General features: G+C 39.3%; 1 protein-coding gene across 1 annotated transcript in view; it reads left to right on the top strand.

Annotated features, from left to right (window-relative positions):
- The first annotated feature begins 1,678 nt into the window (after nt 1-1,678).
- Nucleotides 1,679-25,490, top strand: part of LOC103095547 (carcinoembryonic antigen-related cell adhesion molecule 5-like) — a 91,549-nt gene continuing 67,737 nt past the window's right edge. The window contains exons 1-3 of the mRNA XM_056825363.1: nt 1,679-1,947; nt 22,189-22,464; nt 22,835-23,086. Of these exons, the coding sequence (XP_056681341.1) occupies nt 1,938-1,947; nt 22,189-22,464; nt 22,835-23,086 (538 nt within the window). The 5' untranslated portion in view covers nt 1,679-1,937. The remainder of the gene's footprint in view (nt 1,948-22,188; nt 22,465-22,834; nt 23,087-25,490) is intronic.

Below are 25,490 nucleotides of genomic sequence, written 5' to 3'. Positions count from 1 at the left end.
AAAGGTCAAGGAAGCTGAAATATTTCTAACTTATGACTATCAATTTGGAAATTATTTTTAAGAAAGCTGGCCATGGATGACCCAGGACAGAGGCCTGATGATCCTCATGCATGTGCCCCAGAGATTGCTCTGGCATACATATCTCTCTCAGTGGCAAGGCCTTACATCCAACTAGAGATAAGGAAAGGGCTCTCCTTGGGCCATGAAGACTCTGGGAAAATTATTCCCCATTAGTTTAGATTCCCAGCATAAAACCATATCTGAGCTTGAAGATCACCTTCAACATTCTCATTCTTATCTTATAGGGTAGGAAACACCTAAGGAAAAGGGAGAGGCCAAAGCAGGGGATTCCAGAATCTTCTGTAAAGGGTAGGAACTACTTCCTGTGGACAAATCATGTCCTAGGCACCAGAGATGTTATTGTGGGTTTGAAATCTCCAGACTTGAACCAGGTCTGACCTGACTCCCAGCCTGAGGCTCTTCCTTTTGTTCCCTGATACTAACTGATCTATTTCCACTCTCTGCCTTTCCTTTTCTTTCCTCTTCAGAATTAAAGTAATGTTTCCCTTTCTGAGCACAGTCTCCCTGTGGCCTGTCCCTAGTCTATCCACACCAACCTCTCCCAATATCCTTATCAAGCTGTCAAGGTAAGGAACACTGGCTTCCGAAAGCCCAGGCCAAGGAATCATAAACTCTTGGTGGTTCTGCCAAGCTATAAAGGCCTTAAATCCAAGCCCAGGTGCTGGATGAAGGGGTCTGTCATCCCCAGTCCTACTTGCCTCAGCCCAGAAAGACTGAGCACCCGGGGCTTGGACTCCATGTGAATGTCTTTGTCAGTCACAGGAACTGAAGTTGGACTTTTCCTAAGGCCTGGAGGAGATGAGATCTGCACCAGAAAAAGGGGGGAGCTTTGCTATTGAAATCACAGGTTCTTGGTGTCTGGCCTCCAGCCTGCCAAGGTCTTAGACAGGCCACTTCCAAACCACTTATTTGGTTATAAGGTAAGAAAAAGAACCAACACAGTCATTTTCTGTCTATTCTCTGCACAGCGCCACTGTCCAAACCTACCATTGTCACCTCCAACATTACTGCAGTGGAGACCAAGGACTTCTCATTGACATGCCAGGCTACAGGTCAAATTCACGCTTACCAGTGGTTCATAAACCGAGTTGCCACAGCTGGTAGCAGGATACAGCTCTCGCCAGATAAGAGGACACTCACTCTCAGCAGGCTCACAAGAAGAGATAACAAAGGGCCATATGAGTGTGAAATCCGGAATCCATTTTATAGCAATAGGAGTCATCCATTCACACTGGATGTTGCCTGTAAGTATATTGCTTCTTCCTATATGGTGCCTGCTTATAGCCTGGTGGTGTGTTCCCAGAGGCCAGGCTAATTCAGTCCCTTCTCTGAGAACTAAAGAGCTAGGCTCTGAGGTTCCCAAACCCCTTCATCTTTAGGGAGCCCAGATTGGCCTTGTCATGTGTTCTGGTGGAGGGTGGCCATCCAGGGTGCTGAACTGGAGAAAGCCCTAAGATCTTCCAAGTTCAGATCCAAACTGTAAAAGTAGAGGAGGAGCTGTGAATTTCCCAGCTCAAAGGAGCATCACAGTGGTCCCTGGTGATGGGTTACAGACTAGGAGATGCCCTTCTTTTCTGCCATAATCTAAATATGGAATCCTTCTTTTTCCCCCAGATGGCCCAGATATTGCCACAATTGACCATATAAGCGATCAGTTCGCAACGGGGATAAATGTTACCTTGAGCTGTGTTGCTGATTCTAACCCACCAGCACAATTCACTTGGTTACAGAATGGACAATCTGTCAGCAACTCAGCCTCATTTTCTATTATTACATCCCTGAATCATATCGGAAACTATACCTGTATTGCAACTAACTCATTTACTGGCTTGACGCGCACTGCAAACAAGACTCTTATGATATATGGTGAGTAGCTTGATTGGGCCCCCAACTTTGTGTTGGGCTCTCTCTTTCCCTGGCAGAAATAGATATGGAGAGAAATAGACATAAGTGACATTCTGCCTCCGTGGTCCCATGGCACAATGCATTGTGGTAGAAGGAACCTTCTACTCAGAATCATGAAACTTGGATTTAATCATTCCTCCTCTTTCTATTATCTGTGTGGTAAGTGTGTCTCCTCCTTTCACATCCTCAGCTTCTTCATCTGGAAAAATGAATAATATTTGCTCTGTATATAATAGGATTTTATGTGGGGAAAGTACTTTTTACATGTTAGGCACAAAAACATGTGAATTGTCATCATCATCCTTGTTATTGATATTGTATTATTCTCTTCTGTCCTAGTAGCATACAACCTTCTTTTTCTCCCAACTTCTAGGACTGCAGGTTCAATGACTGCTCCATAATCTTTCCTTCCATCCCTTTCCCTTGGTGCTATGGACCCACAGAATGTTTTTAATTCTTGGTTGGAGTATAAGCTATGGTCATGCAACAGGGCTGGCCTTGATCCTGTTTGGCAGGGATATTCTGGAGATGGAAAGGAGGATGTAAACTTTGTCTCCTTTCACACACAGAGATTCACCATTGCACCTATATTTTTCCTCTTTGTGGCATAAAAAGTCACATGAAAGTATGGCTGCTATGAAACCTGATTCTTATCCATGTAAAGGGATGATTGGCTTTAGCCTCCAGTAACTGGGTCCACAGTAGAATTCCTGATGCCCAATTAATTCACTGGTCTGACTTTCCTATGTATCAATAACAAAACCTTCAGTCTCATAATCACACTAATGGGCAGCAGGTTCATAGAGAGATCATCTCTGGCCTTAGTTTCCTTTTATTTCATGCAATTTTATTGTTACAAACCTTAGGGGTATCCCAACTTCCTCTCCTAGACTATGGGGATGTTCTGAATGGAGAGCAGCGGGGAGAGAAAGAATTGGACACCAACAGCATATACTTTAGAGGAGGGACGATTTTTTATTCGCCTCAATCTGTACATGAGGATGCCTAAAGCTCACATTTTAAATTATCATATAATTATCTGTTTGTCATTTTCTTTTGTTAACTATTTTCCAATTACCTTTTCCCCTGGTTCATGCAGCACCTGGGAATGTTGCAGGCTATGTATTTGACACCTGTGGTTGAAAAGAGCTTTTTCTTAATTTATTTTTTTTCCAATTAACTAAAATCTATTTTCTGTCCCCCTTCTACCTTCTACCACTAATAAAAACTAAAATCTTTGGGACAGGTATGAGTTGTGCCTGCCTGTAGCCATGAATTAATCTATTCCTAGGTGGACACCTGAGAAAGAGAGTTAGGAACTGAGGGAAAATAGGTGAAGGGGATATAGAGAAAGAGGGAATATAATAAAAGAAGAAAGACTCAGAGACAGGGCTTAAAAAGCCTTAATGTGTGCTCCTCTGATTCTAGTAGAGAGAGAGAAAGAGTAAACTACATATTTCCTCAATCTTTTATTGGAGGATCAAGGAATGGGGAATGGGAGGTAGCTAATGATCATGTAACATGGCATAAGAGTTAACATTGGCTCAACTGACAACCATTAGATCAAGGAGGAGGAGTTTATTCAAACATGTGACCTGGTATGGAATCTGGTCTGACAAGGTGGGAACTAGGACCCTGTGGCAGCCTACCCAGGAATTCTTCTGACTTTTGGACTGTAGATTTGGAGAGTGGTCAGAATTAATCCAGTACCTATTAAATACAATGATCAAGAACTACTTGCCCATGAATCTGGTATATAAGAATATAGGTTGCACTATTGATATATTAATAATTGTTTCAAGATTAAAATACACCTATGATGCCACATGGACAATCAAGGAAAACAAATTCTGATGCTCAAAAAATATCTGTTGCAACATACACCCTGACTGCATCCCATTTCTGAAGTGAGGCAGCTGATTTCATAGGAATTCTGTAGGTTTTTGTAGGAAGTGAGTAATTTATTATCATGGGTCTTCTGCAGTCCATGTTAGCCACTGCATTGATCAGAGGTCCCAAGTTTTTCAAAGTTCTTTGACTTCGGAACACTGTAGTTATTGTATAAATCACCATCTTGGTTCTGCTCACTTCATTCTGCATTAATTCAGAGAAATCTGAAGTTTCTGTTTTTGAACTCATTCTGTTCAGTGTTTCTATGAGTGACTTGGGATCAAATGGAATAATATCTGTAAAGAGCTTGGTAAATCATGACCATTAATGTTCTACTAATTCTTTTTTCCTTATTTTTTCTTTTGTATTTTTATTGTTGTACAAAACACTCCATTTGGGACATTGTAGTAAGAGCACATTTATACGTAACCAAATTCCAAAATAAAACCACAAATATACTAATATGAAAGGAAACTCCAATAGTTTTTTCTCTGGAAGTGGATAACATTCCCTGTCATAAATCTTTCAGGATTGTCCCAGATTATTACATTACTGAGAGTAGCCAAGTTTTCACAGATGATCCTGGCATGACAGAAATAGACAAGAGTGACAGTATCCCCCCCTGGTCCCATGGCACAGTGCATTGTGGTAGAAAGAGACCTGAGCTCAGAATCATAAAACTTGGATAGAATCCTTTCTTTTCTGTCTACTATCTGTGTAGTAAATGACTCCTCCTTTTGAGGCCTCAGTTTCTTTATCTGGAAAAATAAATTACATTTTCTCTGTATATAATAGCATTCTATGAGTAAAGGTCCTTTTTATATGGTAGGTATAAAAAGCATGTGAGTTGTCTTCATCATCCTTGTTATTGATATTGTATTATTCTCTTCTGTCCTAGTGATATACAACCTTCTTCATCTCCCAAATTCTAGGACCGCAGGTTCAATGACTGCCCAATACTCTTTCCTTCAATCCCTTTCCCTTGGTGCTGTGGAACCACGGAATATTTCTAGTCTTGGTTGGAGTATAAGCTATGGTCATACAATGGGGCTGGCCTTGATTCCCCTTGGTAGGGAAATTCTGGAGATGGAAAGGAAGATATAAACTTTGTCTCCTTTCACACAAAGAGATTCACCATTGGACATATATTTTCCTCTTTGTGGCATTAAATGCCACATGGAAGCATGTCTCTTGTGAAGCCTGGTTCTGATCTATTGGCTTTAGCATTCAGTAGCTGGATCCACTGTAGAATTCCTGCTGCCCAATTAATTCACTGGTCTGACTTTCCTATGTACAGATGACAGACCCTCCATTCCCATAATCACATTAATGTACAGCAGGACCATAGAGAGATCATCTCTGGCCTTAGTTTCCTTTTGTTTCATGTAGTTTTATTGTTACAAACCTTAGGGGTATCCCAACTTCCTGTCCCTGCCTCTAGGAATGTTCTGAATGGAGAGCAGGGGGGAGAGATAGAATTGTGAAGTGGGGAAGTGACCTTGGGGAAGTCAGACACCAACAGGATATACTTCAGAGGTGGAATGATTTTTTATTGGCCTCAAACTGTACATGAGGATGATGAAAGCACTCATTTTAAATGATCATATAATTATCTCTGTGTCATTTTCTTTTGTTAACTATTTTCCAATTACCTTTTCCCCTGGTTCATGCAGCACCTGAGAATGTTGCAGGCTATGTATTTGACACCCATGGTTGAAAAGAGCTTTTTCTTAATTTATTTTTTTCCAATTAACTAAACTCTATTTTCTGTCCCCCTTCTACCTTCTACCAGTAATGAAAACTAAAATCTTCGGGACAGGGATGAGTTGTGCCTGCCTGTAGCCACAAATTAATATATTCCTAGCTGGACATCTGAGAAGGAGAGTTAGAAACTGAGAGAAAATGGGTGAAGGGGATATAGAGAAAGAGGAAATAGAACAAAGGAAGAGAGACTCAGAGACAAGGCTTCAAGAGCTTGGGATCCAGCCTGTGTGCTCCTCTGATGGTGGTAGAGAGAAAGAGAGAGTGAACTATATATGTCCTCAATCTTTTATTGGAGGATCAAGGAATGGGGAATGGAGGTAGCTAATGATCATTTTACAAGGCACAAGACTTAACATTGGTTCAACTGACTACCACAAGATCAAATAGGAGTGGTTTATTCAAACATGTGACCTGGTATGGAATCTGGTCAGACAAGGTGTGAACTAGGACCCTATGGCAGCTTACCCGGGAATTCTTCTTATTTTTGGACTGTAGATTTGGAGATTAGTCAGAATTAATACAGTACCTATTAAATGCAATGATCAAGACTAATAAGCCTATGAATCCGGTACATGAGCACATAAGTTGCAATATTTACATATTAATAATTGTTTCAAGATTAAAATACATGTATGATGCCGCATGGACAATCAAGGAAAACTAATTTCAGAGCTCAAAAAATATGTGTTGCAACTTACACCCTCAGTCCATCCCATTTCTGAAGAGAGGCAGCTGATTTCATAGGAAGTCTATAGCTTTTTGTAGAAAGTGAGTAACTTATTTCATCATGGGTCTTCTGCAGTCCTGGTTGGTCAGTGCAGTGATGAGAGGTCCCATGGGTTTCCAAGTTGTTTGCCTTCAGAACAATGTTGGTATTGTATATATTATCTCTTGGTTCTACTCACTTCATTCTGTATCAGTTCAGATAAATCTTCTGAAGTTTCTTTTCTTGAACTCATTCTGTTCAATGTTTCTATGAGTGACTTGGATCAAATGAAATAATATCTGTAAAGAGTTTTGTAAATCATGACCATTAATGTTCTACTAATTGTACAGACAAGCAGAAGGCATAATTTTGAAACTAGAAAGAAAAAAAGAAATAATGAGAAAATTGGCAGGATAGGGATTGTTGAAACAGGTAGGATGCAGAAGTAGTTTAGGATGCTGGCACAGTAGACATAATGTGATAAGATGAATGTCATTGGGGATTGATATCAGGTCCTATCCTTGAGTAGAAAAAGTCCAAAACACAAAAAAGCATCGGCCTCGATGGGACAGTGACTGGTACCTATGCCATAGAAAAGAGTTGAAGTAATGGGGTATGGTTGATTTAAAAAAGGGGAAATTGGAGACAGACTATTAATGCCAATTTGTATTGCATAAAGAGATGTTGGGGATTATTGAGAGATCCACAAACTTATTATAAGTGGGAAAGGTAACAGGGTAGTTGAAAAAGCATAATGCATACTTTTTTTAACCCTTCCCTTTTAGCCTTAGAATCCATACTGTGCAATGGAGGTTAAATGAGTGGCCTAGGGTTATATATCTTTGAATTTTTTGAGGTCAGATTTCATCCCAAAACCTCTGATCTCTAGGCCTGGCTCTTAATGCACTGAGCTACACAACTACCTCAACCACCAATGCAGTCTTAAGAGAAGTATGTCCATTTCCAAGAATAAGGAGAAAGCTGCCCTTCTGTACTATCAGATGGCACTTGGATTATTGTATTTGGTTCTAGATGACTATTTACAAGTGGCAACAGTGAACTGGGGAATGTTCAGCCAGATTGGTGAGGAATCTGGAGTCTCTGAAGATCAATTGAGGGAACTACATATTAGAAAAATGCCTGGGACCTCTACTGAGTCACAATAGATGGCTGCTAAAGAGTTGTAAGAAAGAAAGACTGCAACATTATCAAAGCAGGGATAATTAACATTTATTTTATGTAGCACACAAGGTTATCCTCAAGAAAAAGGTTGGGGATGTAATATGGAGGCCTCGAAGGAGCAGAAGTTCAGACCTCTGAATACCCTTCCTAATGGATCACAAACTGAATGCTCCCAGGGGATTGAAAATCAAACTTAACAACAAGTCTGAGCCAATGAACCATCCTGCTGGAATTAATTCAAAAGGTACGCCCCCCCTCCCCCCATAAAGCCAGAATCTGAGAACACTCAGGGTTAAGGGGAAGACTGAAGGAAGGTCCCAGGACCCTTCCCCCCACCCACCCAGAGTGCTGAGATTCCAATGGCAGCGGGAACATCTGGGTGGTCAAAGGTGCTGGTCTGAAAGGCATAACTTGCAAGCAGAGCTGTGCCAAGTTCAGAGTGTCCAACACAGGTGTCGGGGAAGGAGCTAGAGAGGGAGCATAGACCTGGCAGCCTTGTCAGAGTGGTGGAGATCCTCCATATTTGCTCCAGCCTTCCAGGAAGTTTTGGACTCAGAGCACACCCAGCCCAACTAAGCTGAACTTAATCTCATCAAAAGACTCCAGAGTTCAGGGAAACCCAAGCTCCATATCCATCCTCATTGACTGCTGGACTTTAATGCAATCAAAAGCCTCCATAGGTCAGGGAAGCTCAAACCCCACCAGAGGCTACACTGAGAGATCTCCTATTAAAGCTCCAAGAGGGGAGACTGACAGAAGCCCCCAAAACCAAAAAAAAAAAAGAGAGGAGTAAGAGCACAGACAAATATGGGGAGTAAAGAAGGGGTGAATTTCAGCAAACAACAGATAAAGAAGAAAGAAACTACAATAGACAGCTTCTACTCAGCAAATGGAACAGAGGGGGAGAGATCAGCAAACGATAAATCAGAAATCCCAGTGAATTGGATACAGGCTGTGGAAGAATTCAAAACAAAATCAAAAGAAGCTGAGGACAACTGGGAAAATAACTTAAAAATTAAGATAAGTCATCTGGAAACAGAGGCACTTGAACTAAAATGAGAAAATAGTGTCTTGAAAGCCAAAATCAACCAGCTGGAAAATGAGGCAAAGGAGATGAAAGATGAGGCAAAGAAGATGAAAGATGGGACAAAGGAGAAGAAAGACAAGGTAAAGAGGATGAAAGAAGACCTTCAAAGAAAATCAGATCAGAAGGAAAAGGAGGACCAAAAAGCCAGGGGTGAAATTCAGTCTTTAAGAATCAGAATACAACAACTGGAATTAAGTGACCTCACAAGGCAACAGGACACTATAAAACTAAACAAAAAGAATGAAAAAATTGAGGAAAATATGAAGCCTCTCATTCACAAAACAGACAATTTAGAAAATCGTTTGAGAAGAGAAAATTTAAGAATCATTGGTCTACCAGAAGACCATGACAAAAGAAACAGCCTGGACATAATACTACAGGAAATTATTCAGGAAAACTGTCACAATATCCTAGAACAAGAGGGGAAAGTGGAGATTGAAAGAATCCACAGATCACCTCCTGTATTTAATCCCCAACTGATAACACCCAGGAATGTTATAGCCAAATTTAAAAACTATCAGACCAAAGAAAAGATATTACAAGCTGCCAAGATGACGCCATTCAGATACAATGGAAACACAGTGAGGATAACACAAGATCTGGCTACATCCACACTGAAGGACTGAAAGGCATGGAATATGATATTCTGGAAAGCAAGGAACTCTGGAACTAGGTCTACAACCAAGAATCAAATACCCATCAAAACTGACTATATTCTAACAGCGGAAAGTATGGTCATTCAACACAATAGAGGAATTCCAAGCATTTGTAAAGAAAAGATCAGACCTGAACAGAAAATTTTATGTCCAAGCATAGAACTCAAGAGAATCATCAAAAGGTAATTAAAAAAGAGGGGGAAAAGAAAAACAAACAAAAAGGAAAAACATGTTTAAGAGACTCAATAAGTTAAAATTATATGTATCCCTATAAGAAAGAGAGGTCATTGGTAACTCTTAAAAACTGTTGCTATCACCTGGGCAGCTAGTAGAATTACACTAATGGGAACTGTGACAAACTGTATAGGATGAAAGGACAAGACACAATAGGTATATAGATATATGCATGCATAAATACATATACGTGTGTGTGTGTGTGTGTATACAACCAGACCTAAAAAAAGAGGTTAATACTAAAAGAAACAAGGAAAGAAACGAATGGGGGTAAATTTATATGTCACAAAGAAGCTCATGGCAGGAGGGGAGAGAACATCGATACACTGGAAGGGTAAAGAGGGTGGAGATAGGAATTACTCATCTCTTATGTGCTTTGAAACTGACCTAAAGAGGGAAGAATAATCCAATTCATTGAGGCAGAGAATAGATTTGTGCCCTATATGGAAATAGAAGGGTAAAAAATGGACTGGTGGTGAGGGAAAGAAATACAAGGGAGGGAGAGGGTGGGGGGGGAAATTTAAAAAAGATTACAGAGGAAAATAAGGGGGGGATAAAAAGGGAAGGGGGGTAGAAAGGGAAGTAAAATAAGGGTGGTAACTATGGGGACTGATTATAAATAAACATTAGTGTAGAAGGAAATAGTGAAAGAAGAAAAGACAGGACCAGGAGTAGAAATCACACACGAGGAAGGTAGATAGGCATAGGGTGAAAGTTAGAGGATGGATCCAAATCTATTGGGCATCAACTGATAAAAAGAAGGCAGGAGTCACAATCATGATATCTGACAAAGCCAAAGTAAAAATAAATCTAGTTAAAAGAGATATGGAAGGTAATTACATCCTGATAAAAGGCAGTATAGACAACAAGGAAATATTTGTACTCAACATGTATGCACCAAATGGCATAGTATCCAAATTTCTTAAGGAGGAAGTAGAGGAGCTCAAGGATGAAATAGATAGAAAAAGTATATTAGTGGGAGACCTGAACCTTCCTCTATCTGTACTAGATAAATCAAACCAAAAAATAAATAAGAAAGAGTTGATAGAAGCAAATGAAATCTTAGAAAAATTAGAGTAAGTAGACATGTGGAGAAAAATAAATAGGGACAAAAAGGAATACACATTATTTTCAGAAGCACATGGTACATTCACAAAAACTGACTATGTATTAGGGCACAAAAACATTGCAAACAAATGCAAAAGGGTAGAAATAATAAATGCAAAATTCTCAGACCACAATGCAATGAAAATAAAAATTAGTAAGGGTACATGGAGAAGTAAACCAAAAATTAATTGGAAATTATACAGTATGATTCTCCAAAACCAGCTAGTTAAAGAACAAATCATAGAAACAATTAATAACTTCATTGAAGAAAAAGATATTGGTGAGACATCCTTTCAAAACCTATGGGATGCAGCCAAAGCAGTACTCAGGGGGAAATTTATATCCTTGAGTTTATAGATAACAAATTAAGAAGAACAGAGGTCAATGAATTTGACATGCAAATTAAAAAACTAGAAAGTGAACAAATTAAAAATCCTCAGAAGAAGACTAAATTAGAGATCCTAAAAATCAAAGGAGAAATCAATAAAATTGAAAGCCAAAGAACTATTGATTTAATAAATAAGACTAGACGCTGGTACATTGAAAAAAAAAACAAATAAAATAGAAAAAGTACTAATCAGTCTAATTAAAAAAAGGAAAGAAAAAAAACAAATTGTCAGTATCCAAGATGAAAAGGCAGACCTCACCTCTAATGAAGAGGAAATTAAGTTAATCATGAAAAACTACTATGCCCAATTATATGGCAAAAATATGGCTATCTAGGTGATATGGATGAATACTTAGAAAAATATAAATTGCCTAGACTAAAAGAAGAAGAAATAAATTACCTAAACAACCCCATATCAGAAAAAGAAATTGAAAAAGCCATCAAAGAACTCCCTAAGAAAAAATCCCCAGGTCCAGATGGATTCACAAATGAATTCTATCAAACATTCAAAGAACAACTAATCCCAATGTTATACAAAGTATTTTACAGAATAAGCCAAGAAGGGGTTCTACCAAGTTCTTTTTACACCACAAACATGGTACTGATCCCAAAGCCAGGCAGGTTAAAAACAGAGAAAGAAAATTATAGGCCAATCTTCCTAATGAATATAGATGCAAAAATATTAAATAGGATACTAGCAAAAAGACTCCAGCAAGTCATCACAAGGGTTAGCTACTACAGGTAGAATTCATACCAGGAATGCAAGGATGGTTCAATATTAGGAAAACCATCTTCATAATTGATCATATTAACAAGCAAACCAACAAAATCACATGATTATCTCAAAAGATGCAGAAAAAAAAGCCTTTGATAAAATTCAGCACCCATTCCTATTGAAAACACCAGAAAGTATAGAAATAGAAGGGCCTTTCATAAAAATAATAAACTGTATATATCTAAAACCTTCAGCAAACATCATCTGTAATGGGGATAAACTCGAAGCCTTCCCAATAAGATCAGGAGTCCAACAAGGATGCCCATTATCACCTTTATTATTTAATATTGTACTAGAAACACTAGCAGTAGCAATTAGAGAAGAAAGAGAAATTGAAGGTATTAAAATTGGCAATGAGGATACCAAGCTGTAACTCTATGCAAATGATATGATGGTCTATTTAAAGTATCCTAGATAATCAACTAAAAAGCTAGTGGAAATAATCAACAACTTTACTAAAGTTTCGGGATACACAATAAACCCACATAAGTCATCAGCATTTCTATATCTTTTCAACACATCTCAACAGCAAGAATTAGAAAGAGAAATTTCATTTAAAATCACTCTAGACAATATAAAATACTTAGGAATCTATCTCCCGAGACAAACACGGCAACTATATGAACACAACTACGAAACACTCTCCACACCATTAAAACTAGATCTAAACAATTGGAAAAACATTGATTCCTCATGGGTGGGATGGGATAACATAATAAAAATGATCATCCTATCCAAACTTATCTATCTATTTAGTGCCATACCCATGGAACTTCCAAAAAACTTTTTTTACCGAATTAGAGAAAACCATAACAAAGTTCATTTGGAAGAACAAAGGTTCAAGGATATCCGGGGAAATAATGAAAAAAAAAATACATAGGAAAGTGGCCTTGCCGTCCCCGATCTCAAACTATATTACAAAGCAGTGGTCAGCAAAACAATTTGGTACTGGCTAAGAGACAGAAAGGAGTATCAGTGGAATAGACTTGGGGTAAATGACCTCAGCTAGACAGTCTATGACAAACACAAAGATCTCTGTTTTTGGGACAAAAATCAGCTATTTGATAAAAACTGCTGGGGAAATTGGAAGGCAGTGTGGGTAAGATTAGGTTTGGATCAACAAATCACACCCTACACCAAGAGAGACTCAGGATAAGTGAATGACTTGAATATAAAGAAGGAAACTATTAGTAAATTAGGTGAACACAGAATGGTATACATGTCAAACCTTTGAGAAGGGAAAGATTTTAAAACCAAGCAAGACTTATAAATAGTCACAAAATGTAAAACAAATACTTTTGACTACATCAAATTAAAAACATTTTGTACAAACAAAACCAATGTAACTAAAATTAGAGGAGAAGCAACAAATTGGGAAACAATCTTCACAACATAAAGCTCTGACAAAGGTCTAATTACTCAAATTTATAAAGAGCTAAACCAATTATAGAAAAAGTCAAGCCATTATCCAATTGAAAAATGGGCAAGGGACATGAATCGGCAATTTTCAGTTAAAGAAATCAAAACTATTCATAAGCACGTGAAAAATTGTTCTAAATCTCTTATAATCAGACAGATGCAAATCAAAACAACTCTGAGGTATCACCTTACACCTAGCAGATTGGCCAACATGACAGCAAAGGAAAGTAATGAATGCTGGAGGGGATGTCGCAAAATTTGGGACATTAATGCATTGCTGATGGGGCTGTGAACTGATCCAACCATTCTGGAAGGTAATTTGTAACTATGTCCAAAGAGCACTAAAAGATTGTCTTCCCTTTGATCCCGCTATAGCACTTCTGGGTTTGTACCCCAAATAAGGTAAAAGACATGTACAAGAATATTCATAGCTGTGCTCTTTGTGCTGGCAAAAAAAAAAAAAATTGGAAAATGAGGGGATGCCCTTCAATTGGGGAATGGCTAAACAAATTGTGGTATATGTTGGTGATGGAATACTATTGTGCTAAAAGGAATAATAAAGTGCAGGAATTCCATGGAGACTGGAACGACCTCCAGGAAGTGATGCAGAGTGATAGGAGCAGAGCCAGGAGAACATAGTTCACAGAGACTGAGACACTGTGGCACAATTGAATGTAATGGATTTCTCCATTAATGGTAATGCAATGTCCCTGAACAATCTGCAGGGATCTATGAGAAAAAACGGTATCCTTAGGCAGAAGACAAAGTGTGGGAGTAAAAACACTGAGGAAAGGCAACTACTTGACTACAGTTGTTGAGGGGATATGATTGAGGAGAAATGCTAAATGAGCACCCTAATGCAAATACCAACAGCAAGGAATAGGGTTCAGAACAAGGGCACATGTGATACCCAGTGGAATCACAAGTTGACTTGGGGAGGGTTGGTGGAAGGGGAGGTGAAAAAAAGAAAATGATCTCTGATTCCTATGAATAATGTATGAAAATGACCAAATTAAATAATGTTTAAAAACTAAAAACTTTAAAAAAAAAAAGGGAAATTGGATACAGACTATTAATGCCATGTTGGATTGCATAAAGAGATGTTGGGTATGATTGAGAGATCCACAAACTTATTATCAGTGGGAAGGTAACAGGGTAGTTGAAAAAACATAATGTATACTTTTTTTAATCCTTCCCTATTAGCATTAGAATCCATGCTGTGCAATGGAGGTTAAATGAGTGGCCCAAGGTCATATATCTTTGAATTATTTGAGGTCAGATTTGATCCCAGAACTTCTGATCTCTAGGCCTGGCTCTCAATCCACTGAGCTACACAACTACCCCAACCACTAATGCAGTCTTAAGAGAAGCATGTCCACTTCGAAGAATAAGGAGATAGCTGTCTTTCTGTACAATCAGATGGCACTTGGATTATTGTATTTGGTTCTAGATGACACAATTTACAAGTGGCAACAGTGAACTGGGGAATTTTCAGCCAGATTGGTGAGGGGTCTGGAGTCTCTGAAGATCAATTGAGGGAACTGCGTATTAGAAAACTGCCTGGGACTTCTAAGGAGGTGCAATAGGGGACTGCTAAAAAGTTTCAAGAAAGAAAGACTGCAACATTATCAAAGCAGGGATAATGAACATGTATTGTATGCAGCAGGCAAGATTTAAAGTTCTCCTCAAGAGAAACAATCTATTCTCCCCAATCCTCCCCAGAATGTGAACAGGGGAGTTAACCCGTTCTCAGGAGATCTTGGAATTGTTTATGCAGCCTTGAACTGAGATTTCTATGTTTTGGTGTACTCAGCAGGAATAGTTTGTGTCAAACACCTGGGAAGAGGAATTTTTTCTCATGGGTTCCTGGAAGGTTCACTGCAATTCCCCATTTATTTTTAAGACATCAAATTCCTTTTGGTACAGGATCCCATTAATAGTTTTTTTGCAATTCAGCAAAACTAGTAATTAAAGCTTTTAGCAAACAAGGCAAGCATAAGTAGATAAACAAAATTACAAGTGCACCAACTACAAGAAGAGTCATATCATGAAATAAGGAGGAAAACAATCCTTTTTATGTTTCAATCCAATTATACAAAGAATCTGCGATATGCTGTGGTTAGAGATCCTCCTGAAAGGATGAATCAATATTCTGAATTAATATACTGAGATTGTTAATATATTTGGTGATGTTTTCATGGTCCCATAATTCCTGTAATTGTAATTTAATTTTTTCCCAATGTTTTTGTGTCATTATTTACTCTTATATAGTAAGCAAAATGCAGTATATCTATAATCACATTTCATGTGTGTTTTCAATGACACATTCTACTTCATTTGTTAGATCAGTCATATTTTTCTGTAACATCATAATACTTTTGTAAAAACTTGTATCAATTTCTTTTTCTCTTTCTAATGCTGAGGTTACATTTGTAGCCAATGCTTTCAAATGATTGGCGTCATTCTCCAGAGAATGTAAGTTAGATACTGATTGTGCTAAAGATACAGAATCTATTATAGTAGAAGCCAATGAAGAAACTAATGCTACTATGCCTAATGCAATACAAGTAATACATCGTTTATGTTGTGGTCTTATTTTTTGTTGTAATACATAAAGAATTTGATCCCCTGGGCTACCATACCATGAATCTTTATGTTCAGTGGCAAAAAGGGCCATGCGTGGTCACTTAATGATTAAGACAGGCCCATCCACCTGTGATCCTACACAGTAACTGACCCTACAGTTGCTACAGGTTACATTCCAATATTCAAATATCTAACTCTTTTGCTTGTTATTTCACTAATGTTCAAAGCTTCAGGATGATTATTTACTGTAGGTATAAAAGCATATCCCCCTGTTAGGCAAGTCTGAATGTCTAATGTAACACTTGTATTTACTGGTTTTTGGACTTTTCCATTATTAGAAACATTAACATAGTGATACATATTTACTTTATCCAATGCCAGGGCTGTCTTTCCATGATCAATCAAAATCTGTATGAAATTAGCAGAACGTAACCAATTAGCTCTGGGGGCATCACCCACAAAGGCAAGCTGTATCCTCCTATAAAACTATGATGAAATTTATAAGAATCCAGTTTCTTTCCAATACACCTTGTGTCGTTATGCCAAGATACCCAAATCATATTTTTCCAATGAATACATGGTGCCCTTTTAGATCTACACAATAGCAAGGGAGGAAACATATTAACAGTGTCTCTTTGTTCATATTCCATCACAGAAGGACAAATAGGTATTTCTTGTCCCCAAGTACCATCACAAGATTCCCCTAGCCAAACTAAATATTGCAGTTGGCTGTACCCTTTATATTTTACCCCTTTGTCTACACGATAAGATCCTATCCAGAAAGAATCTGACAGGTCAGGATGACCATAATAATGCGCCTGCAGAGATCTGAGGGGCAGGCATTCAGGATGGTCTCGTGTGAGGCACACTGGGGGTGCCTCAACTAGTCCAGTCCAATTGAAAGACACAAACAATTATTGGCCTGATTATTGTCCTTAGCTTGTCTCTCAAAATGGTAAATTTCAGGAATATCTGAATTAGTTTTTGTTTATAAGAGGACTTACGGTAAAGTGTGTCCCATGCCGACATACTCTACCCAAGGTGGTTGTTCCCAAAAAACCCATCTCTTTATTCCAGGAGCTGTACTTAAATTCTGGAATAGAAGTAGAAGAGTCAGTATCTTATTGAGACGTAGTCGAGTCTCCTTGTGAGGCTTCCGGAGTCCTCTTCTCGTCCTTCTCTTTATGGTCAGTCAGTCTCTTGAACTCAGCAGGAAGGGAGCCATACAATGTCTTTACCTGTGGAGCCACAAACAAAGCCTTGGCCTTGCAGGACCACTGGGTGAGGTCCTTGCCAGGATTGATCATCATCTTTCCATATGACAAATTTTTCTTCTGTAGCAGGGAATACAGGAGTAGTGGTACCTCAATTTCGTTCATAAGAAAATGCAGAGAAAAAATTTTCAGCTCTGGATATATTATTGGAAGTAAAGATCAAATTATTTATAGTATATACAGTTATTGCCGATCGTTGATGTGGGGTGCTGTCTCCCCCTTTTTGTTTTAAAAGAAACATTTTTAGTATTTGATTACTATGCTCCACAATAGCTTGTCCTTGTGGAATGTATGGGATACCTGTGAGGTGTTGAATATCCCAAGTTTTACAAAAAAGAAAAAGTTGTTTGGAAGTATAAGCAGGTCCATTATCTGTTTTAAATGTTCTGGGGGGACCAGGCATCTGAAAAGTAAGCCCATAAAAACCCTGAATAAGTATCCACAGTGACATGGATATATTTAAGTCGTCCAAAGGACGGTTTGTGAGTCACATCCATTTGCCGTATATCTGTACTACTTAAGCCTCTGGGATTCACACCAATATACATTGGGGGATGGTTTGGAACACAATTAGGACACTTTTTAACAATACTCCTGGCTTGATCTTTAGTGAGTTGGAACATTTGGCCTAAAGCAGTACTATTTTGGTGAAATCTATGATGGATTCCTCAGCTAATTGCATATCAGTTAGATAACATTGAGCAATCAAAGCTTGATCTATGATATCATTTCCTTTAAAAATAGGTCCAGGTAAATTGGTATGACTGCGTACATGCATGGCATACACTGGATGTGTCCTTTGTCATATGACAGTTTGTAATTTACAGAATAACATTTGTACATTGCTTTGAGTAGATCTGATGACAGCTTGTTCTACACCTTGCAAAGACTGAAAAACATATTTAAAGTCCATTATGAGGTTGAAAGGCTCCTGAAATAACCAAAATTCTAGCAAAACAGCTGTTAATTCATTTTGTTGGGTAGAAGAAAAAGGAGTGGTAAAAATGACAGGTAGCTACCTTCCTTGTATACTCCTGCCTTATAACTAGCATTCGCATCAACATAAACATTAGGTCCTGATACTGGAAGATCTCTTAGAACACTAGGAAAAACAACAGGATGTTGGGACAAAAAAGAAAATTAACCTTGTGGAGTGTAGGTGGTAATAGTAATGGGGTATGCTAATAGTAAAGACTAAATATTTCTGTAGTATATCTTTAGCAATGGGTACCCAGATTTCATGAGGATACCATCCTAAACCTGAAACCACATATTCTATGCCTTTCCATATTAATTGTGCCATAAGACAATCCACAATTATAACTTTGTAAAGCCTTTCCCGATTTGCTTTTTAGATGTAACCCTTCAATGACTCTTTGTTTCTGAGTTATGGCTGGTACATAATTGCTCAAAATAATTGCTCAGAATTTCCTTAATTTCAACTTCATTGCTAACTCATTCATCCTTTTCATTTTTGCTTTTGGTAATTATGTTTTCCTCTTTCTTTAATGAAATTAACCAATGGGTCATCTATTTAGTTGTATTTTTATTAAAAAAAAAAAACAGATCCTAGATTTATTTAATTCTGCATTTTTTTCCTTTGATTTTATTAAATTCTCTTTGGATTTTCAGGATTTTCTGTTTAATTGGACATTTCCTGATCTTTCCAGGGAACTGAAGTCAGTTGTATCCAGAGACAGCCCTAGAGAGGTTAAGATGCCCTAGATCACATTAGGTGTCAACTGCTACTCTGAAACTTTTTATGAGCCAGAGTTCTTCCTGTCCTGTGTAAACCTCAAAATTTCTTAGACTTATAAATGTTGGAAATTTCACCATTGGGAAATTTCATACTTGAAAAATTCCCTATTGATAGTGGGTCTTGGCTATTGGAATGTGAACCCCATTGGCATGGGAGTTTCCTCCTCTTCCCTTCTTAAGATTACTTTAGGACAGAAACCTTTTGCTGAACAATGGAATGGACTTTGACCTATGCTTAAAGCATAGAACAGGAATTTCTTTGAGTCATGATTGATTTTAGAATTGATACAATGGAGATACTTGGAATCAATCTCCACCCTATTCAGTCCTAACAGGATTGAGTAAGGGCTGCAGCCTAGATCAAAATTTAATTATTCCAATCTCTATCCTCCTCAGGTTAACAGGATTTAGAAAGGGCTGTAGCAAAGGATCAAAGATTTAATTATTTGAAAATATGACCTTCAACAGACATGTGCAAAGGCCAGAGACCTCTGGGTGGTCCTGGGTTAAGCTAGAGCCTCCATTGGCACAGGGAAATTGATGGACATGTGATTGGGAGAGATGAGGACTGAGGGGAAGGAACTTGGAGGGTTTTCCTGAAGGATAGGAAGGTCTGAAGACTGGGGGTGATTGAGGAGTTTGTCTGAGTGGTTGCAGTGTGCTCTGAGAAGCTTGGGCTGAAGGAAGCTGAAGGTGGGGGCCCAGGAGACTGTTTCTCCATATTTGGTCACGTGAGTAATAGGGACTGATCTCCTTTCATTGCCCCAGCTATCTAAGGGCTTGGGCCTTTTGGCCCAGCCTAAACAGAAGGGGTATTCAAGCCCTATTCCCTTCTCTCCCCTTTCTCTCTCCCTCTATCTCTCTATCACTAATTCCTTTCTTCCTCCTGTTTGTAATTAAAACTCCATAAAAGGTTGACGACTGACTTGAGTTTTCATTAAGGAATTACATAGCTGAATTCCTTGGCGACCTTAAATTAATATATATCAGTCTTTTAAAAGTGATTTCCTTGTCACACCTGGTAGTTCCACCTAGTGGACAGAAGGAGACCAATAGCAAGAGAGGAATATCTGAGGCCAGGGATGATTGAGCCAGCCTGATTTGCATCTGATCATAGAGGGGCAAATGTTGTAGTCCATCCTCACCCATGAAGGGATTGTGTTGGATGTGAACCTTTTTATGGGTCTCAGCACTGTTGCAGAGTCAGGCCAGGAATCCTGCTCAGTTAGTTCCCCAAGGCATCCCAAATCATTTTTGGAAGAGAAATGATCAGGGAGTCAAGTCCATTAAAACTGGATCCTCTTTGGCTCTGTGACCTTGAGCCAGTTACTTAACCCCCATTGCCTGGCCCTTTTGCTCTGGAAACAATACATAGTATTGATTCTAATGCAGAAGGTAAGGGTTAAAAAAGGGTTGTTCTGTGATAGACAAGAGATAAAAGGGTACCTGAATGTTGCTGTAAGGAGAAAGGAAAATAGTCCCCACCTGATCAATGTAAGCCACTGAACATCCCCTGGCAGGGTCACAGAACCCATTATAACTCCACCAGTCCATGGAGACACGTCTCCTCTCCCACTCAAGTCTTCTCTTCTTTGGGCTAAGCATCTCTAGTGCCCTCAATTGGTCCTTCAATTAAATATGTGTGTGCTCTAGTCTCTTCTCTGCTCATGACTCTCTATTGCCTACAGACTATCCTTGAGTGTTCTTGGTCTGTCATTAAACCTTAGCCATTCACAAAAGGGCATCAGGCCTTTCAGATACTTCTGGCCATGCATTGTGTGATCAGACAGCATGAGTCTACATTTGGTACTCAGACTCACACTCTGTACTTTCCTTCCTCTGAACCTTTGTTTGGTCTATTTTCAGGATTTATACAGAACTTCTATATATGTTCTCATTTGGTCCAATAACACTTGGACTGAGAGATTATTTTACCCATTTAACAGATCAGGAGACTGAGACACAGATAGGGACTTGCTAGTAAGACACACAGCCAGTAACATTTTGAGACAGAATTTGAACATAGGTCTTTCTCCCTCTTAGGCTACCACTAGTCACTATGTCATGTCAGGCACTGTATCCATTGATGCTGCCAAAACACCTTCCAAAAAGTCCTACCATGGCCTTCATGCCCAGGAGAATGCTCACTGTTCCTTCATATTCTCCCCCCACTACAAAAAGTAGCTAGCTGACCTCAGATTTGTCACTGTCCTGGCCAGTGTCACTTGGCTTTACTGGATACAAATGGGAGGCTCACTCTTCCTCACATTAAACTTCCCAATGGAGACCCAGGGATGGAGTGCAAGCTCTACCAAAATAACAAGGAGAAAGGTCAAGGAAGCTGAAATATTTCTAACTTATGACTATCAATTTGGAAATTATTTTTAAGACAGCTGGCCATGGATGACCCAGGACAGAAGCCTGACGATCCTCATGCATGTGCCCCAGAGATTGCTCTGGCATACATATCTCTCTCAGTGGCAAGGCCTTACATCCAACTAGAGATAAGGAAAGGGCTCTCCTTGGGCCATGAAGACTCTGGGAAAATTATTCCCCATTAGTTTAGATTCCCAGCATAAAACCATATCTGAGCTTGAAGATCACCTTCAACATTCTCATTCTTATCTTACAGGGTAGGAAACACCTAAGGAAAAGGGAGAGGCCAAAGCAGGGGATTCCAGAATCTTCTGTAAAGGGTAGGAACTACTTCCTGTGGACAAATCATGTCCTAGGCACCAGAGATGTTATTGTGGGTTTGAAATCTCCAGACTTGAACCAGGTCTGACCTGACTCCCAGCCTGAGGCTCTTCCTTTTGTTCCCTGATACTAACTGATCTATTTCCACTCTCTGCCTTTCCTTTTCTTTTCTCTTCAGAATTAAAGTAATGTTTCCCTTTCTGAGCACAGTCTCCCTGTGGCCTGTCCCTAGTCTATCCACACCAACCTCTCCCAATATCCTTATCAAGCTGTCAAGGTAAGGAACACTGGCTTCCGAAAGCCCAGGCCAAGGAATCATAAACTCTTGGTGGTTCTGCCAAGCTATAAAGGCCTTTAATCCAAGCCCAGGTGCTGGATGAAGGGGTCTGTCATCCCCAGTCCTACTTGCCTCAGCCCAGAAAGACTGAGCACCCGGGGCTTGGACTCCATGTGAATGTCTTTGTCAGTCACAGGAACTGAAGTTGGACTTTTCCTAAGGCCTGGAGGAGATGAGATCTGCACCAGAGAAAGGGGGGAGCTTTGCTATTGAAATCACAGGTTCTTGGTGTCTGGCCTCCAGCCTGCCAAGGTCTTAGACAGGCCACTTCCAAACCACTTATTTGGTTATAAGGTAAGAAAAAGAACCAACACAGTCATTTTCTGTCTATTCTCTGCACAGCTCCACTGTCCAAACCTACCATTGTCACCTCCAACATTACTGCAGTGGAGACCAAGGACTTCTCATTGACATGCCAGGCTACAGGTCAAATTCACGCTTACCAGTGGTTCATAAACGGAGTTGCCACAGCTGGTAGCAGGATACAGCTGTCGCCAGATAAGAGGACACTCACTCTCAGCAGGCTCACAAGAAGAGATAACAAAGGGCCATATGAGTGTGAAATCCGGAATCCATTTTATAGCAATAGGAGTCATCCATTCACACTGGATGTTGCCTGTAAGTATATTGCTTCTTCCTATATGGTGCCTGCTTATAGCCTGGTGGTGTGTTCCCAGAGGCCAGGCTAATTCAGTCCCTTCTCTGAGAACTAAAGAGCTAGGCTCTGAGGTTCCCAAACCCCTTCATCTTTAGGGAGCCCAGATTGGCCTTGTCATGTGTTCTGGTGGAGGGTGGCCATCCAGGGTGCTGAACTGGAGAAAGCCCTAAGATCTTCCAAGTTCAGATCCAAACTGTAAAAGTAGAGGAGGAGCTGTGAATTTCCCAGCTCAAAGGAGCATCACAGTGGTCCCTGGTGATGGGTTACAGACTAGGAGATGCCCTTCTTTTCTGCCATAATCTAAATATGGAATCCTTCTTTTTCCCCCAGATGGCCCAGATATTGCCACAATTGACCTTATAAGCAATCAATTCGCAACCGGGATAAATGTTACCTTGAGCTGTGTTGCTGATTCTAACCCACCAGCACAATTCACTTGGTTACAGAATGGACAATCTGTCAGCAACTCAGCCTCATTTTCTATTATTACATCCCTGAATCATATCGGAAACTATACCTGTATTGCAACTAACTCATTTACTGGCTTGACGCGCACTGCAAACAAGACTCTTATGATCTATGGTGAGTAGCTTGATTGGGCCCCCAACTTTGTGTTGGGCTCTCTCTTTCCCTGGCAGAAATAGACATGGAGAGAAATAGACATAAGTGACATTCTGCCTCCGTGGTCCCATGGTACAGTGCATTGTGGTAGAAGGAACCTTGAACTCAGAATCATGAAACTTGGATTTAATCATTCCTCCTCTTTCTATTATCTGTGTGGTAAGTGTGTCTCCTCCTTTCACATCCTCAGCTTCTTCATCTGGAAAAGTGAATAATATTTGCTCTGTATATAATAGGATTTTATGTGGGGAAAATACTTTTTACATGTTAGGCACGAAAACATGTGAATTGTCATCATCATCCTTGTTATTGATATTGTATTATTCTCTTCTGTCCTAGTAGCATACAACCTTCTTTTTCTCCCAACTTCTAGGACTGCAGGTTCAATGACTGCTCCATAATCTTTCCTTCCATCCCTTTCCCTTGGTGCTATGGACCCACAGAATGTTTTTAATTCTTGGTTGGAGTATAAGCTATGGTCATGCAACAGGGCTGGCCTTGATCCTGTTTGGCAGGGATATTCTGGAGATGGAAAGGAGGATGTAAACTTTGTCTCCTTTCACACACAGAGATTCACCATTGCACCTATATTTTTCCTCTTTGTGGCATAAAAAGTCACATGAAAGTATGGCTGCTATGAAAACTGATTCTTATCCATGTAAAGGGATGATTGGCTTTAGCCTCCAGTAACTGGGTCCACAGTAGAATTCCTGATGCCCAATTAATTCACTGGTCTGACTTTCCTATGTATCAATGACAAAACCTTCAGTCTCATAATCACACTAATGGGCAGCAGGTTCATAGAGAGATCATCTCTGGCCTTAGTTTCCTTTTATTTCATGCAATTTTACTGTTATAAACCTTAGGGGTATCCCAACTTCCTCTCCTAGACTATGGGGATGTTCTGAATGGAGAGCAGCGGGGAGAGAAAGAATTGGACACCAACAGCATATACTTTAGAGGAGGGGCGATTTTTTATTCGCCTCAATCTGTACATGAGGATGCCTAAAGCTCACATTTTAAATTATCATATAATTATCTGTTTGTCATTTTCTTTTGTTAACTATTTTCCAATTACCTTTTCCCCTGGTTCATGCAGCACCTGGGAATGTTGCAGGCTATGTATTTGACACCTGTGGTTGAAAAGAGCTTTTTCTTAATTTATTTTTTTTCCAATTAACTAAAATCTATTTTCTGTCCCCCTTCTACCTTCTACCACTAATGAAAACTAAAATCTTTGGGACAGGTATGAGTTGTGCCTGCCTGTAGCCATGAATTAATCTATTCCTAGGTGGACACCTGAGAAAGAGAGTTAGGAACTGAGGGAAAATGGGTGAAGGGGATATAGAGAAAGAGGGAATATAATAAAAGAAAAAAGACTCAGAGACAGTGCCTAAAAAGCCTTAATGTGTGCTCCTCTGATTCTAGTAGAGAGAGAGAAAGAGTAAACTACATATTTCCTCAATCTTTTATTGGAGGATCAAGGAATGGGGAATGGGAGGTAGCTAATGATCATGTAACATGGCATAAGAGTTAACATTGGCTCAACTGACAACCATTAGATCAAGGAGGAGGAGTTTATTCAAACATGTGACCTGGTATGGAATCTGGTCTGACAAGGTGGGAACTAGGACCCTGTGGCAGCCTACCCAGGAATTCTTCTGACTTTTGGACTGTAGATTTGGAGAGTGGTCAGAATTAATCCAGTACCTATTAAATACAATGATCAAGAACTACTTGCCCATGAATCTGGTATATAAGAATATAGGTTGCACTATTGATATATTAATAATTGTTTCAAGATTAAAATACACCTATGATGCCACATGGACAATCAAGGAAAACAAATTCTGATGCTCAAAAAATATCTGTTGCAACATACACCCTGACTGCATCCCATTTCTGAAGTGAGGCAGCTGATTTCATAGGAATTCTGTAGGTTTTTGTAGGAAGTGAGTAATTTATTATCATGGGTCTTCTGCAGTCCATGTTAGCCACTGCATTGATCAGAGGTCCCAAGTTTTTCAAAGTTCTTTGACTTCGGAACACTGTAGTTATTGTATAAATCACCATCTTGGTTCTGCTCACTTCATTCTGCATTAATTCAGAGAAATCTGAAGTTTCTGTTTTTGAACTCATTCTGTTCAGTGTTTCTATGAGTGACTTGGGATCAAATGGAAAAATATCTGTAAAGAGCTTGGTAAATCATGACCATTAATGTTCTACTAATTCTTTTTTCCTTATTTTTTCTTTTGTATTTTTATTGTTGTACAAAACACTCCATTTGGGACATTGTAGTAAGAGCACATTTATACGTAACCAAATTCCAAAATAAAACCACAAATATACTAATATGAAAGGAAAC

The sequence above is a fragment of the Monodelphis domestica genome, chromosome 4 (genome assembly GCF_027887165.1).
Source record: "Monodelphis domestica isolate mMonDom1 chromosome 4, mMonDom1.pri, whole genome shotgun sequence".
Classification (NCBI taxonomy): Eukaryota; Metazoa; Chordata; class Mammalia; order Didelphimorphia; family Didelphidae; genus Monodelphis; species Monodelphis domestica.
This window is presented reverse-complemented; position numbering and strand designations above follow the sequence as displayed.